Source organism: Aegilops tauschii, chromosome 7 (assembly GCF_002575655.3).
Source record: "Aegilops tauschii subsp. strangulata cultivar AL8/78 chromosome 7, Aet v6.0, whole genome shotgun sequence".
Taxonomy (NCBI): domain Eukaryota; kingdom Viridiplantae; phylum Streptophyta; class Magnoliopsida; order Poales; family Poaceae; genus Aegilops; species Aegilops tauschii.
Genome location: NC_053041.3, coordinates 557,158,001 through 557,172,887, shown reverse-complemented (window position 1 = coordinate 557,172,887; position 14,887 = coordinate 557,158,001). Strand labels below are relative to the sequence as shown.

The 14,887-nt window shown below is 50.7% G+C and overlaps 2 protein-coding genes across 2 annotated transcripts; both read right to left on the bottom strand.

The window, feature by feature from the left end:
* Window positions 1-1,078: 1,078 nt before the first annotated feature.
* LOC109749838 (BTB/POZ and MATH domain-containing protein 2-like) lies at window positions 1,079-2,355 on the bottom strand. Its single transcript, XM_020308782.2, has one exon. The coding sequence runs from the start codon at window positions 2,353-2,355 to the stop codon at window positions 1,180-1,182; it is 1,176 nt and encodes a 391-aa protein (XP_020164371.1). The 3' UTR covers window positions 1,079-1,179.
* Window positions 2,356-11,929: 9,574 nt separating this feature from the next.
* On the bottom strand, window positions 11,930-14,618 carry LOC120968151 (F-box protein At5g18160-like). The gene is made up of 2 exons (XM_073502924.1): window positions 14,424-14,618; window positions 11,930-13,515 (listed from the first exon to the last, which is right to left on the bottom strand). The coding sequence occupies exon 2, from the start codon at window positions 13,481-13,483 to the stop codon at window positions 12,302-12,304; it is 1,182 nt and encodes a 393-aa protein (XP_073359025.1). The 5' UTR covers window positions 13,484-13,515; window positions 14,424-14,618; the 3' UTR covers window positions 11,930-12,301.
* Window positions 14,619-14,887: the final 269 nt, after the last annotated feature.

Sequence of the window (14,887 nt, the reverse complement as noted above, 5' to 3'; positions counted from 1 at the left end):
TAAGTGCATTCAAATGTAAGTTTTGTATTCAGATTTTTTCCCTTTACACACTCAAACAAGCTTTGTATTTAGATTTCCTGTCCTCTACACACATCGTTTTTCCTTCTACACATTACAGTGCATGCAAAGCTGCATATCGAAACTTTGCTTTCATGAAAAATTTACAAATTTCAACAATTTGACTAGATTATGTGCAAAAAAGCTGCATAACAAAATGGCATATTCAGCTCAGCTGTGTGTTCACATACATCGGAACTTTCAGGTTGAGACAAAGTCACTTCAATATAAGTGTGTGTTCACAAAGCATCGCAACATTCAGGTTCGGAGGAAGCTTTGGCATCACATCGGGCAGGTACGACCACCAAGATGTTGTCGTGCACGACCAATGTCGTTGGTGTGCGCCTCCCCGCCAAGCGGAGCTTCGATGTGGTGCTCCAGTGTCATCGCCGTTACGAGGACAGCCGGTTGTGGCCGCCTCCCCGGCGCTTGCTGTTGCAGGCTACCGTCGTGGCATCCACCGCTCCAGCAGGTGCATGGCCATGGGGGATGGCGGCTCCACCGTTGGTTGTTGCGGCATGTCGTTGGTGGAGGAAGGCAAGGGGTCCCACCCAGCTAAGGCACGTCGGGATCAGCGCTGGACAAGTCTCCGTCGCTCAGCAAATCAAAGACGAAGAAATCGAAGCGGAACCGCCAATGGCTTTTCAGATCGTGGGTAAAGAAGAGGGGGATTATCTGTAAAATTGCGTTTAAGTGACTGGTTTAGGATCCCACCTCCCATAGTGTCATTCCTCGTCGATCCGAAGGCGAACACCGGAAGTTTTTAGATTTTCACTGAATGAGTATTCTCATAAGACGCCTTTCCAGAAACATCAGCATTCATTCGTTCTTCCTAATTGGTAGCCACTAGAAAAAGGTTACATGACACGGCAGGCACAGAGCAACAATATACGAGACAGTGCACAGAGAAATATACGAGGATAAAAAGCCTAGGTGTGAAACTTGCACGTTGCTGCAATGCATATCATTTTGACGCTTGACCATATCCATGCACGTTTGATTTCTCCGATTCAACAAATAGGCGAACTATATACATGACGAGCAAATGAAAAGCGAGACACATTGACTACGACCTCTCTAGAGTGTCCCGTATCTGCAATTCTGCATAAGGGGGTCAGAGTGTTACTTTTGTTGGTTTGAACCAAGCTTGACGACAAGGTCCTTCAAAACTGAGGGATAGGTCGAAACTACATGATCCCAACCATCAGTGGCCGTTACTGTTTGCAAGCACGAGGAAGACTGGACTTGGATAAACTTCAAACATGCCTCCTTCAATCCCTGGCAGTGGTGTTGCTCGGCTAGAGCAAGAGTGGACATCACCGAGCTCACACCTATGTTATCAGACAATTGCATTTCACATATGCACTTGAGTCGTTGGAGATCGTACCTATCTGCCGCCACAAACAAGTCTTGAAGCCATTGCAGCCACATCTCATCCTCTATTGTTTCATCTTCTTGTCCTTCTAGAACTTGAGACATTTCTTCCTCCTCCTCCGTGAAGTCCTTCTCTATTTCAGGGCATGAGTCTGTGTAGATGAATCTAAGCAACGCCCTGAACACGTTTGCTCCCATATCTTTGATATGTATGACGCCAGAGGTAGTAGTGCCCTCCTTCATGGGACCAAAGAGTTGTGCCATGAAGACTTTGGACCGGGCTGCAAGCACACAACGATGTGCAGTGAATGTCTCGCCACTAACCTCGAATGTCACATCAGCACCCACCTTGGTCTGAAGGAGAATGTTAAAATGCTGGTCCATGTCAGACACGAGCACCTTGGTGTCGTGGCCACCGGGATCCTCGGTACTAGGATCCTTGCAAACCATTATGTCACACCGGATGGTGAAAGAATCACCTTTCAGATTCGCCGATCGCTCAAGGGCATCTCTTTTGAGAAACTTATTGATGCCCCAGAAAACATTACCATGACTGTCGACGAACCTGGAAGCTCTATTAGTTGCACGAATGTACATTGGCATCTGCTTCTCAACCTGGTCAACGAGAGAAAAGCTGATCCTAGCATTCACTTTGCCATCACCGTGGACATAGAGAGAGATGAAGTCGGCGCAGTTCGGGTTCTTGCCATTAGGGTAGTACTCTAGTAACCAAGCATGTCCTCCTACCACAAAAACATCAGAGCCGGTGATGCTCATGCCGGTGGGCTTCTCTTTTTTGGTACGCGAGTAGCCATTGACCATAAGGAGATGGTAGCCGCTGTCCGTACCGGCTTCTACGCACAATGTGTCGCCATAGCACCCTTCGTGGCCGTCGACGATGGATACACCAGTGAATGATGACATGGCGAACCTACCTGCCAGCCCAGAAGGACTCCATCTACTAGGTCACCACTGACACTCTTAATTGAGTTAATTTCAGAGTAGGGAACGATGAGGTGGAAGACAAACCTGGTCACTCCGGCGGCCGCCCGTGTCGCTCCCCTCGCTGCGCGCCGACGTCGCTTCTCGTATAAAAACCCTCGGAAACAAAGAGAGTTTACTAGCAGCCGGCTGGTCGTTGTTGATTTCTCGATGAAAAATCTGACGTTTGTTTGTCACGGCCTATGGTCTGGCTATGTATATAAACACGGCCGAATCATGTCCTAGACGGACACCAACTAATTTGAACCTACTCCTACTCCGAATCTTATACTCCATGTAACACCAGCTTGTACAACTCGTATGGCAAGCAACAGACAAAGTCCTACTAGGAAAGACTTGCCCAACTGGCTAAGGCAAGCTGCCAAATTGCTAATTAACTACGGAGTATAGTGTTAAGATTTTATTATTAACTAACATTAATGCCATCGACAAATATAGACAAGCTTAACAAGCTGGCAAAGGCTTCCTCTTGCACAAAGGCTCCAGGGTTCCTGCATTGTGCCTGAGAACCTCCTGTGCAGCCCTGCTTCAGCTGCAAGTTGTTCCACAAACACCACAAGTTCAGTTACAGATTCTCGCCAAGCTGGCTGAAATTTCTGTCGTCTGTTGGACGGAAGCAAATTTCTTGCCTTCCAAATCCTGCATAGCAGAATCATTCATAACCATCATGTTTTATTTCAGACCAAACGAGTTGCCCCCAGCTCAGTGTCGACCAAGTGGTCTATTGATTCATTAACCCCACCGAAACATGTAGCGCAATTGTTTGCCAAAAGCGAGAAAGAACATGGAAAGGGCAGCAGCATGCACCTTCAGGAACAAGTGCTAATCCATCCACTAGTCTGGTTGCATAGAGAGAGAAAATGCAGGCATGATCCTTCACCCAAACAGGACAAAGTCAAGAAACCAAATTCAACTCAAGAATGGGAACCAGATCACTATACCAGACACTTGACAATAGCATACTGGAAGAAATAGAACTGTGCTAAGAAACTACGCAAGTATCCCTGATTAAAAATACATGTTCACACAACAAAGACCAGGGAGACCGCGGCGGCACCTCGTTGCCGTTAGGGTAGCCGCATTCTCTGGCCATGGATTCTTCAGGGGAGGACGAGGCGGAAACGAGGCCGCCTGAGGCGACCGGATTTCCTCCGCCGTCGTCTCGATCCTCGCCCGGTGGCGGCGTAGGGGGATCGCCACAGATCGGATCGCGCTCTCACAGTGCTCGCGCGGTGGTGTCGCCGAGAGGAAAGGAGGGGCCGACGGGATCAGGCGGTGACCATGTCGCCTCGACGCAGAATGAGATCGGACGGGAGGAGAGAAGATGGACTCATTGGCGGGTTACTTTTGCCGTCGGGACGGATCCGGGCATATGGATCGAAGGGCGTCTTCGATTCACTCCGCACTCGCGCTGGATGGCACTTCTCGATTTGGAGAACGAAGTTCTCGCCGGCGACTATCTTCCGGACGGCGACTTGATTGAGGTAGGGTTTCAATTCAAATTTGATACATATAACGTGGTTGTCGGCGATTGCGTGCAGGTCGATTTACGTCCAAAGGCAACGGAGCTGGTTGATCTGACGGAGCCCATACCGATGGCGACGATGGCGCCGGGGTCTTCGACGCCGGCCCGCGCTGACGCTCCCGGTGATCGCCGGAGGGTGGGTGGGAGATTCTGGGCTCTTGCGGACGATGACAGCGGAGATGACGAGGACGACGGCGGGCGATCCGGCGGCTCGACGGCCTACTCGCCTACTCCCTCAGATATAATCTGTGAGGCTTTTTCTCCCGGATACGATGAGGATGAGGTGGCCGAGATCGTGGAGACGGTCGTCCCTCCCGAGGACCCGGCGAGGAACGGCCTGCGGCCCGGAGAGAAGCTGGAGCTGCTCCGGCGTGTCGTCCATCGGAGGACGGCGGCGAACGCATCTCGGCCATGGAAGGGTCCAATTCCCAAGGTAAGTCTACCCAAACTTACGGTTTTTGATCTGGTTGCGCCGGAGGCGTGGACGGTTGTGGTAAGACCGAAGAAGGGTTGCCGTGCGGCAGCCGGCCGGCAGCAGGCGGCGCCGGCGGCATCGATCGGGATCGCGGCGGCGAGGGCCCTGCGTTTGAATTCCCTGATTGGCGCGTGTGGGCCTCCGGTGGTTACTGGGCCTCCTTCGGCTGGGTATGTGGCCCAGTGCGAAGGGGCTGCAGTTGGGCCGGGTCTAGTTATACTGGAAAAGGATGGGCTCGAGGCTACATCGATCGTAGACGTGAGAGACGCATGCAGTGATCGATCGGTTTCCTCCTCCTCCTGCTCGCGCCGTAGGGTTCTGGTGCGGCGTTCTCCTCATCGGCGGGCGGATCCTGGCGGTCGTGCTCGTCGCATCCCCCCACTAGTGTCCATGGCGGGACGTGGTGCGGCGGGGAAGAGGCCGGCCGAGCCCCCTGGGGCGGGCCGCGCTGGGGCCGCGTCGGGCGGTGGCCGTGGTGCGGTGCCCTCGGCTGTGCCGCCGCCAACTGCTGTCTCCGGCCGTGGAGCTGGCCGGGGCGCGGTGCCCCCGGTGCCGCAGGTGGTCGGTCGGGGAGGTGCGTTGCCGGGTGCGGGCGTGGGGCGTGGTGCCACGGCGTCTGCCGGCGCTCGCGTGCCGGTGATTGCGGCCTCGGGTTTGGCGCCTGGTCGTGGTAGGCAGACATGTGGTGCTGCTGGTAGGGGCAGCACGGCGCCTAAGCCGCCAACGACGGGGGCGCCGGGGTCAGTGGGACATCTGCCTAGGCTAGCACCGCCACCTCACTTCGTCACCAAACCTGCGGCTGGTGCTAATACCGCGCCTCGGGGACAATGGATAGACGATGGTTTCGACGCCTATGGGGCAGGTGTGCACCGTGGCTCGTCGTCGACGGGCGGTGGCCGAGGTTACGCTTGGCAGAGCGACGGTTCGGCAGAGCGACCGTTCCTGGGTCCCCAGGGTGGCTTTGTTGAGGGTGCTTCTGGCCCGGATTCTAGACAGCGTGGTGGTTTCCGCGGACATCGTGGTGGTCGGGGCGGGCGAGGGGGCTGGTACCGTCCACGTCCGCCGCCACCACTGGTTGTTGTCGAGCAGACGACTGATAGCGGGGCTGCCGAGGAGCCTGTGTTGACCGGTCACGCTATGGAGGTGGTGACGGCTCTTGCTTCTGCTCCGGTTCCTGAGAACGAGGTTATGACTGATGTGTCCGTGGAGATGATGGACAGGGCTGAGTCTGATAGAGCGTCCAAGTGGGCGCGCAGGAAGGAAAAGATGCTTTGTTATCGTTGCGGAGACAAGGGCCACTTCATTGCGGAGTGTGTGGCGCGGTTATGTGATACCTGCGGTAAACTGGCACACGAATCTGGGGATTGTCCGTTACTGCGCGATCAGGCACCGTCACTCATGATGTATGGAGTATATTGTGCTGAGCTAACTTTTTTCGAGTCTCCGACTGAGCATGAGGTTCCTGACGAGTCTCCGAGTCTGACCACGGGGATTGTCAAGGTCACCAGAGGGGAGGTGTCTGAGACACAGATTGTGCAGAGGCTTCGAGAGCTGGCCCCTGGGGATTTCCAGTGGGACCTTGTCAGTCTTGATGATAAGATGTTCAGGGTTGAGTGCCCTTCCGTGGAGGATCTGCAGAGGTTGTTGAGTTTTGGGATGTGTAAGGTGCCGGGTACTGATGGCATCCTTGAGTTTCAGGAATGGAAGCTTGTTGAGCCTCAGGGCACACCGCTTACGCAGGCGTGCTTGCATTTTCCGGGGCACCTTCCACACCGCTGCAGGATGCTCGGGTTGTGGCCAGCTTGGGCATTCTTGTGGGGAAGCCTGAGCGTGTGGACATGGCTTTCACCAGAGCTCACGGGATTGCTCGGGTTCTGGTCGGTATTCTGAACGTTGAATATGTGCCGGAAGTGGTTAAGTGGGCTTATCGAGGCAGGATTTATAATCTGGTTATTGAGTTTGAGGACGAGAGCCTTCTGGCTGCGCCGGCTCACGAGTCTGACGTTGATATGCACGAGGGTGACGGTGGCGCGGGAGTACAGGAACCGCCGGTCGAGGACTCTGGAGGACAGCTGTCCAAGGGGCCGGGGTCCGAGACCGCGACGTCCGGGGATAGAGCTGCCCAACCCTCCTCGGTGCCTTCGACGACTCTGAGATCTGGGTCCTTCGAGCCTTCTTCTGCACCACCGAGGTTGTGGAGCGATCGGGTTGAGTCCGAGGAGGCTTTTGAGCTCGCTTTGCCTGCTTTGGGGTTTCAGGATGTTGTGGATTCGAGTACTGGGAATATTGGGGTTCCATCACTCTCGGTCTGGGGGGAGGAGGAGGTGAGTCGGCAGGTGGCCACTCCCTCTTCTACTCAGCGCGCGGTTCCCCCTCAGGAGATGACACAGCTTCTCGGGCCTGGCATGTCGGGAGGAGCCCTAGGGCAGGCGGCTTCGGGTTGCTCTCTTTCTGCTGAGGAAGGGGATGCGGGGCAGGTGGCTCCCGTGTCCTCTTATTCTTTGGGAGGAGGTCCGGGGCAGGAGGCCTCGGATACCTCCTCTCCCGTTGCGTCTTCCTTTCGGTTGGTGCCGGCTTTGCCTTCGGGAGAGGGCTCGGGGCAGGTGGCCTCGGAGCTTTCTCCTGTGGTGGTGGCTTCACCGGTGCTGGGTGGGGAGCTAGGGCGGGCGGCCCTTGTTCTGCCTCCACCATCCTCGTTGCCGGCCCCGTCTTGTGGGGCGCGCCAGGCGTCCCGTCCACCTTCTGGCGAGGCTGTGGGGGAGCCCCTGCAGGTCGATCGGACTACGGGTTGGGGTGAGGCAGGAGGCCGTACCCCAACCGCGATCTCTCGGGAGGAGGTCATTGCGTTTGGTGGGATTCAGGATCCGATGTCTGAGGGGCGCCGGGTGAGTGACCGTCTCCAGGCACATCCGGATGTGGACGACATTCAGCAGCGGTGCGCCATGAGGGCGGCCAAGCTTCGTGATGTGGAGGTCACTACTGGTATGTCGGTCAATACTTCTAATTCCATTTTGCATTTTTCAAATGATGAGGTTGTTGATAATGCAAATCAATTAGGAGTTTCACTAGGTAGTAATGGCACTGAAATTTCTAATTCTATTAATGATCTACTAGATCTAGAGGCTGAGCGGGCCTTAGAGATGATTCGCAATATTGCGGCTGTTAAACCCATGTGTGATTCTGAGGTTGATGCGCTCGGGGTCAGGGTGCTCGACAATTTTTGTGCGGATCTTATGCCACCTAGTTCTGAGGCGGATGTAGAGGATGATTCTACTGAGATAGTTTTGGCAAGCCCGTCTGACACTGGTTGTGAGACCAGTTGCAGAGTCAAATTATCCCAAAGCGCAAGTGGAAACAGAAGGTATACCCGGTGTCCGCAGTGCGTAGGAGTGCTAGGATTCGTTCGGCAAAAAAATTCTATGATGAACTATGAAAGGAATCTTTTGGAATAGCAGAGGTCTGAGGGACTTGGCTAAAAGAAGGTTTCTTGCTGAGGCGTCTGTCGAGCATCATTTAGATTTTATCGCTCTATTGGAGACGGGTAGAGATAATTTTGCGCCTCAATTTCTAAATTCTTTGTCGGGGGGTATAGAATTTGATTGGCATTGCTTGCCGCCGAGAGGGAGATCGGGTGGAATCTTACTCGGCGTTACGTGCGAAACGCTTGAGGTTCGCAGTGTGGTTATGGGTGACTTTGCAGTCAAGTTCCGGGTGCGGTCGAAGGAAGATGGGTTTAATTGGGCTCTGGTTGCGGTATATGGGGCTGCGCAGCCCGAGCTCAAGCCCGAATTCTTGGCTGATCTCGTTCGGATTTGTGGTTCCGAGCAGTTGCCTATCCTGGTGGGGGGTGATTTCAATATTATTAGAAGGCGTGAGGATAAGAACAATGATAACTTTGACGGCAGATGGTCGTTCATGTTCAATACTATCATTGAAAGTTTGAACCTGAGAGAAATTGAGCTCTCGGGCAGAAAATTCACCTGGGCTAATGCGCTGCCAAATCCGACGTATGAGAAGTTGGATCGAGTGTTGGCCAGTGTCGATTGGGAACAGAAGTTCCCTCTAGTTACAGTCCAAGCCCTGTCCCGTGGTATCTCTGACCACACGCCGCTATTTGTGGACTCTGGTGAGCCCTCCCACCTGGGGAACAAGAATGTGTTCTCCTTTGAGATGGCTTGGTTTGAACGTGAAGGCTTCCTTGATCTCGTGGCTAGAGAGTGGGCTAAGGATTCAGGAGAAAAGACTGCGCTTCAGCGCTGGCAGAATAAGATTAGGCACTTGAGGAGTTTCCTGCGTGGATGGGCTAAGCATCTTAGCGGGATTTATAAGGTTGAAAAGGAAAGGCTTCTTTTCCTTATTTAGTCCCTGGATGTAAAAGCAGAAACCACGATACTGCCGGCCGCGGAGCTTCATGCCAAGCTTGACGCGGAATTGAGGCTGAAAGAACTTCTTAGGGAAGAAGAGTTGAAGTGGGCGTTGCGGGCCAAGGTCCGGCGAGTAGTCCAGGGGGACGCGAACACTCAATTCTTTCACATGATTGCTAATGGTAAGCATCGAAAGAAGAGGATCTTTCAGCTTGAGCAAGATGAGGGTACAATTGTAGGACAGGAAAACCTAAAATTGTACATAACTGAGTACTATAAGCAGTTGTTTGGCCCTCCAGAAAATAACTGTGTGTCTCTGGATGAGTCCAGGGTTGAGGATGTTCCTCAGCTCACAGCTGTGGAGAATGATATTCTGACGGCTCCTTTTTCCGAGAAAGAGGTACTTGAGGCCGTTTCGCAAATGAAAAATAACAAAGCGCCGGGCCCAGATGGATTTCCAGCGGAGTTCTATAAATGTTGGCATATCATTAAAGGGGATTTGTTGCCTTTGTTCAATGATCTGTTTGCTGGACAGCTTCATCTTTTTCAGCTAAATTTTGGAAAGATCACCCTTCTTCCTAAGAAAACAGAGGCTGTGAGAATTGAGCAATTCAGGCCAATATGTCTTCTTAATGTTAGTTTCAAAATTTTCACCAAGGTCGGGACCAATAGGCTCTCACAGATCGCGCATGCTGTTGTGCAGCCTACCCAAACTGCCTTCATGCCGGACAGGAACATCCTTGAGGGGGTTGTGGTCCTTCATGAAACGCTCCATGAAATCCACACGAAAAAGCTGGATGGGGTTGTTTTCAAAGTGGATTTTGAAAAAGCGTATGACAAAGTCAAATGGCCATTCCTTCAACAGGCCTTACGCATGAAGGGTTTTGATGAGGCTTGGCGACGCCAGGTAGAATCCATTACGCAAAAAGGTAGTGTTGGAATTAAAGTAAATGATGATATAGGGCATTATTTCCAGACACACAAAGGCCTAAGGCAAGGAGATCCAATGTCCCCTATTTTGTTCAACATTGTGGTTGATATGTTGGCAATTCTCATAGGCAGGGCAAAGGACGCCGGTCAGGTAGGTGGCTTGGTGCCTAACCTAGTTGATGGGGGTGTGTCCATTTTGCAGTACGCGGATGATACAATCATCTTTTTGGAGCATGACTTGGCAAAAGCGAGAAACATGAAGCTGGTGTTGTGTTTATTTGAACAATTGTCCGGTTTAAAGATTAACTTTCATAAAAGCGAGTTGTTCTGCTTTGGTAGAGGCAAGGAGGAACAAGAGGCTTATAGGCAATTGTTTGGATGTGAATTAGGGGCTTTACCTTTTACTTACCTAGGTATACCCATTCATCATCGTAAGCTCACGAACAGAGAGTGGAAATGTATCGAAGATCGGTTCGAAAAGAAACTTAGTTGCTGGAAGGGAAAACTTATGTCTTATGGAGGCCGGTTAATTCTTATTAATTCGGTGCTCACAAGTATGCCGATGTTCCTCCTATCTTTCTTTGAGGTTTCAGTTGGGGTTAGGAAAAGGCTGGACTTCTATCGATCAAGATTTTTTTGGCAGAGTGATGATCTTAAGAGAAAGTATAGACTCGCCAAGTGGGATGTTATTTGTCGTCCTAAGGATCAAGGGGGGTTGGGTATCGAGAATCTTGAGGTCAAGAACAGATGCCTGCTTAGTAAGTGGCTATATAAGCTATCAGTTGAGACTGATGCGACTTGGGCACAGATTCTACGTAACAAGTATCTGCAATCCAAAACTTTGTCAAAGGTGACAGTGAGACCAACTGATTCGCCATTTTGGAAGGGGCTTATGAGAGTTAAGGCAGCCTTCTTTAATAGAACAAAGTTTATTGTCGGAGATGGCAACGATACTCGCTTCTGGGAGGACACTTGGCTTGGTGATACACTTTTGGCATTACAGTACCCAACTCTGTATCGTATTGTCCATCGCCGTGATGCGCTAGTGGCAACGATTATGCAGGCCATTCCCCTTAATATCCAGTTTAGGAGGGTGCTTGTTGGTGATAGATGGGAAGCTTGGCTTCATCTGGTGCGTAGACTGATGGAGGTCCAGCTACATCATCAGCCCGATCAGTTGTGTTGGAAACTTACTAGGTCTGGACAATTTACCGTTAAGTCGATGTACATCGATGTTATTAACTCGAGTGTCATTCCTAGCTCCAAACATGTTTGGAAAGTCAAAGTTCCTTTGAAAATTAAAGTGTTTATGTGGTTTGTCCATAAACAGGTCATTCTAACAAAGGACAACTTGGTTAAGCGCAATTGGACAGGATCTACTAGGTGTAGTTTCTGTGATCGGGATGAGACCATTAAGCATCTCTTCTTTGAGTGCCCGTTGGCGAGAATTTTGTGGCGCTCCGTGCAAATTGCCTTTAACATTACTCCTCTGAGTTCGGTCGGGTCGCTATTTGAAATGTGGCTGGATGGGATAGAGTCCGTTACAGCTAGACACATTCGTGTAGGAGTTTGTGCATTGTTATGGGCAATTTGGAACTGCAGAAATGATTTGGCTTTTAACAGAATAACTACTATTCATTTTTTGCAGGTTGTATTCCATGCTACTGCGCTGATCCGTATGTGGTCCCTTCTCACTCCGACGGAGGCCAGGGAGCGTTTGGTTACTGGATCTGTCCGGTGGGAGATGGTAGCGCGGGATATCTTCAACCGGTTTGGATGGCGGTCATGTAATAGGATAGGCAATTAGTTTTCCTATCTTTATTATGCCAGCCGGTTGTGGCTTTATGGCCTTTTTCTGTTTTAGCGTCGAGGTCTATGTGAGCTCGACTTTATTTTGTTTTACGACTCTACGACATTGTTGAACCAATTTTATTTATCTAAGTGGCCGTATGCATCGTTCTGATGCAGAGGCCAGGGAGTCCCCCTTTTCGAAAAACAACAACAAAGACCAGGAGGAACCGGGTGCCACGAGAAATTCAACTTTGGGGTTAAACCCAAATCACATACGGTCACAGAGCAGCGAATATCTAACTATTAACCCAAGCAAAGATCCGAACTACCATTCCAACAATACCACCTAAAAGTCCCACAACTAACTTCTATTGGCAGAGCGCATATCTCCCCCCATCTCTGATATTTTATTGATGGTACTGTTTTCTTAGCAATGATGCTAGATGGCCTGTTATTGCTGCACTTATTCTCTACTAGCATGAATTCATCCCGTACATTAACAACTTAGGAAGTAATTAGCATATCACATTGCAGCCAGTGGTGCCATTCACACTACTTAACGGTTCGAAGTGAAAGTAAAAGGGCAAGAAATAGCATAGATACTCCAAACACATCACTATGACGCTCAAGACAGCACAAAAGGCACCAGATGGTACCAAAAGTGCTACCACAGGCATACAAATTGTTCAGTTCTACTAGTATTCTGAAGTAAGAACTAGGACCATAGTCATAACGGATGGATACTCCAAAGGCGCACATGGCAAACTAGAAGTACGAACCACCTTATAGCACTATGAGGAATCGAGGTTCCTTATCCACACCACCTTCTTCTTGCATCTCACAGAACGGAAGTGGAAGCATGCTCTCCTGAATGTACTGATTAGTGAAGTATACTGAATACGTTCCACGTTTCAATTTGTAACATCCCAACAACTTTTCGTCAATGTCACAGTGCAACAGGTAGTCATGACCCCACGATGGAGTCCAACACCAGATCAGCAGCTCACGCTTGTTAAGCAGCGCTATATTAGAAATATGTCTCAAACTAAAATCAAGCTGTGGTGATGTCTTCATCGCTACCAAGTAAATCCTGTAATTCAAGGCCCAGGCCTCAGCCTCATAGTCTTGCATCACCCAAATCTCTATGCTGCCATCATTGTTGCTGCATGAAGCAAGCCTGTTGCCCATCTCCAACAACGACACCCGGCAGCCCAACTGGTCAGGACTGCGCATCCACCGGAACGTCTCAGTAATTGTGTCAAACACCATAATTTCCACAGCAGTCTTCATGTAGATTCCTGTTAACCAGTGCAGGCTGCAGCGGTGGTTGACTTGTGAACTATAGCGGGAATCAAAAGCCCCTTGGCGCCTGCATTCCGGCAAACGTGATGATACTGATGGCCGTCTGATGATTCTCGGCTTGTCAGATCCTACCGTGAGAATGTAGCCACGTTGGCAGCCTCGCGAAAACCAGAGCACCCGGTATTCCCCAGATGGATGGTGCCCATAAAAGCCAGCTATGTAGATGCCGGAACCCTCCCGTGATGACGATGGAACTCGAGGTTGTGGTAGGGGAGCACATTTGTGAGTGGCCGGGTTGCAGATCCAGAAATCGGATCCGACAGACAAGATAAGAAAGCCATCACAGGCGCCCAGGAGTTTATGGAACTTAAAAAGCTGGATGATTGGCCAGAGCTTTTGATCGGAGGTAATAACCCCATTATCACGGAAGACAACGAAGCTGAATCCACTCTGCTCAGGGATATACTGTCTGATGACAGGGAGCAAGGGCTGGTGGCGACGGTTGTCAAGCATGAACTTATCGGTGGAGGTGGTACTGCGCCATAACTTTCGGACTGCACGGCAGCGAAGGACATCCTTGGGGGGCAACCGGACGAGGATCTCTTCGATGACAATCCACTCGGGCAGGTCATCAAGGACGGTCATGTGGCTTATTTTCGTCATAGTTATTGACCACCGCCGGTGTTCTGCCAAATCTACGGGAAAGAAAAAAAGGTAGGGATGATTGCGCTTATCCATACCACTAAATTCAACTTAGCCAGCACTATTTGGGGTTTGGCACATGTCAAAGAGATAATGCGATCCTTTAAATTCGAATGTTCTAGCGCAGAATATTGCTATGAAGAAACTACTGTGGAAAAAGCAGCCAAAATCCAGAACTCAAAAGTGTGAACTGGCTAGATTTTTGCAATTGTCGTCCAAATCCTACATAATAAGCAGAAAATCATGTAGCAGATATGCATGCAGTTTCTCCATTACGTGATGCAATCAGAGGAGTAGTATAAATTGGCAAATTAACTATCATAAAAAGAGAGACGGACCATTCATACACTCATCGATTCGGCGTACTATTTAAATGTAATGCAAGTATTTACTGCAGAACAAGTCTGTGATGAATACAAGGTTAAAAGTAATGAACAAATGCTTCTATGCTTGTTTTCATCACATTATAGGTCTACTCTGTAATCAAATAGCCATGCATGATGCACCTATCAGCTAGCAAAACTCCTAATCCTTGTTGACTAATCTGCAATAATGTGTGCCCATGTGTTGTGATTGCATCAGGTAACAGGGGAGGAGGCAGAGTCCCTAAACCAGAGGGTCCAGGGGACTAATGGTGGCTTCTTTTCTACTCCCTACGTTCCTAAATAATTGTCTTTCTAGAGATTTCAACAAGTGACTACATACGGAGCAAAATGAGTGAATCTACACTCTAAAACATGTCTACATACATCCGTATGTTGTAGTCCATTTGAGAAGGCTAGAAAGACAAATATTTTGGAACGGAAGGAGTAGTATCAATGTCGGTGATGCTCATAACTGAAATCTTATGTATATTTGGTAAAGAAAATAAGGTGAATTTGTGGGGGCAGTTCGTCTTTACCAGTACGAGAGCAGCGGGCGCTCCTCCCGCTCCACGCGGAGAAGGACGGCGACGAAGCTCCCCGGAGCGGAGAGACGAGGGCTCGCTCGTTGCCGGACGCAGGCGCCGCCGGCAGCGACGGGGAGGAGGCCGAGGAGGAGAGTGCGGCGAGGCCGTCGGAGGAGAGGAGAGTAAGGCGACGAAGGGGGCGGCCTCCTCGTTTGCTTGGTTTTTGTTTTTTCTTGAGACAATCTCCTCGTTTGATTGGTTACGGGACCGGCCAGAAATCAGGCCGCGAGGCCGCGACACAGGGCCGGAGTCCGTCGGCCCAAACAGTGGGAGGCCGCCTCCTCGTTTGCTCGGTTACGGGGCCCAAGTCCACAAAATCTGAGCTGAGCTTTTCTGGGGAAGGTTCTAGAACCCGGTTCACAAAACCGAGAGCAACTAGTTAACGAGCGCTCCTTCGGGAGCCTCGCAACGATCAG

Bases quoted from the DNA above. Each gene is read 5' to 3' on its own strand.
- LOC120968151 (XM_073502924.1), bottom strand. From the start codon at position 13,483: ATGACGAAAATAAGCCACATGACCGTCCTTGATGACCTGCCCGAGTGG.
- LOC109749838 (XM_020308782.2), bottom strand. From the start codon at position 2,355: ATGTCATCATTCACTGGTGTATCCATCGTCGACGGCCACGAAGGGTGC.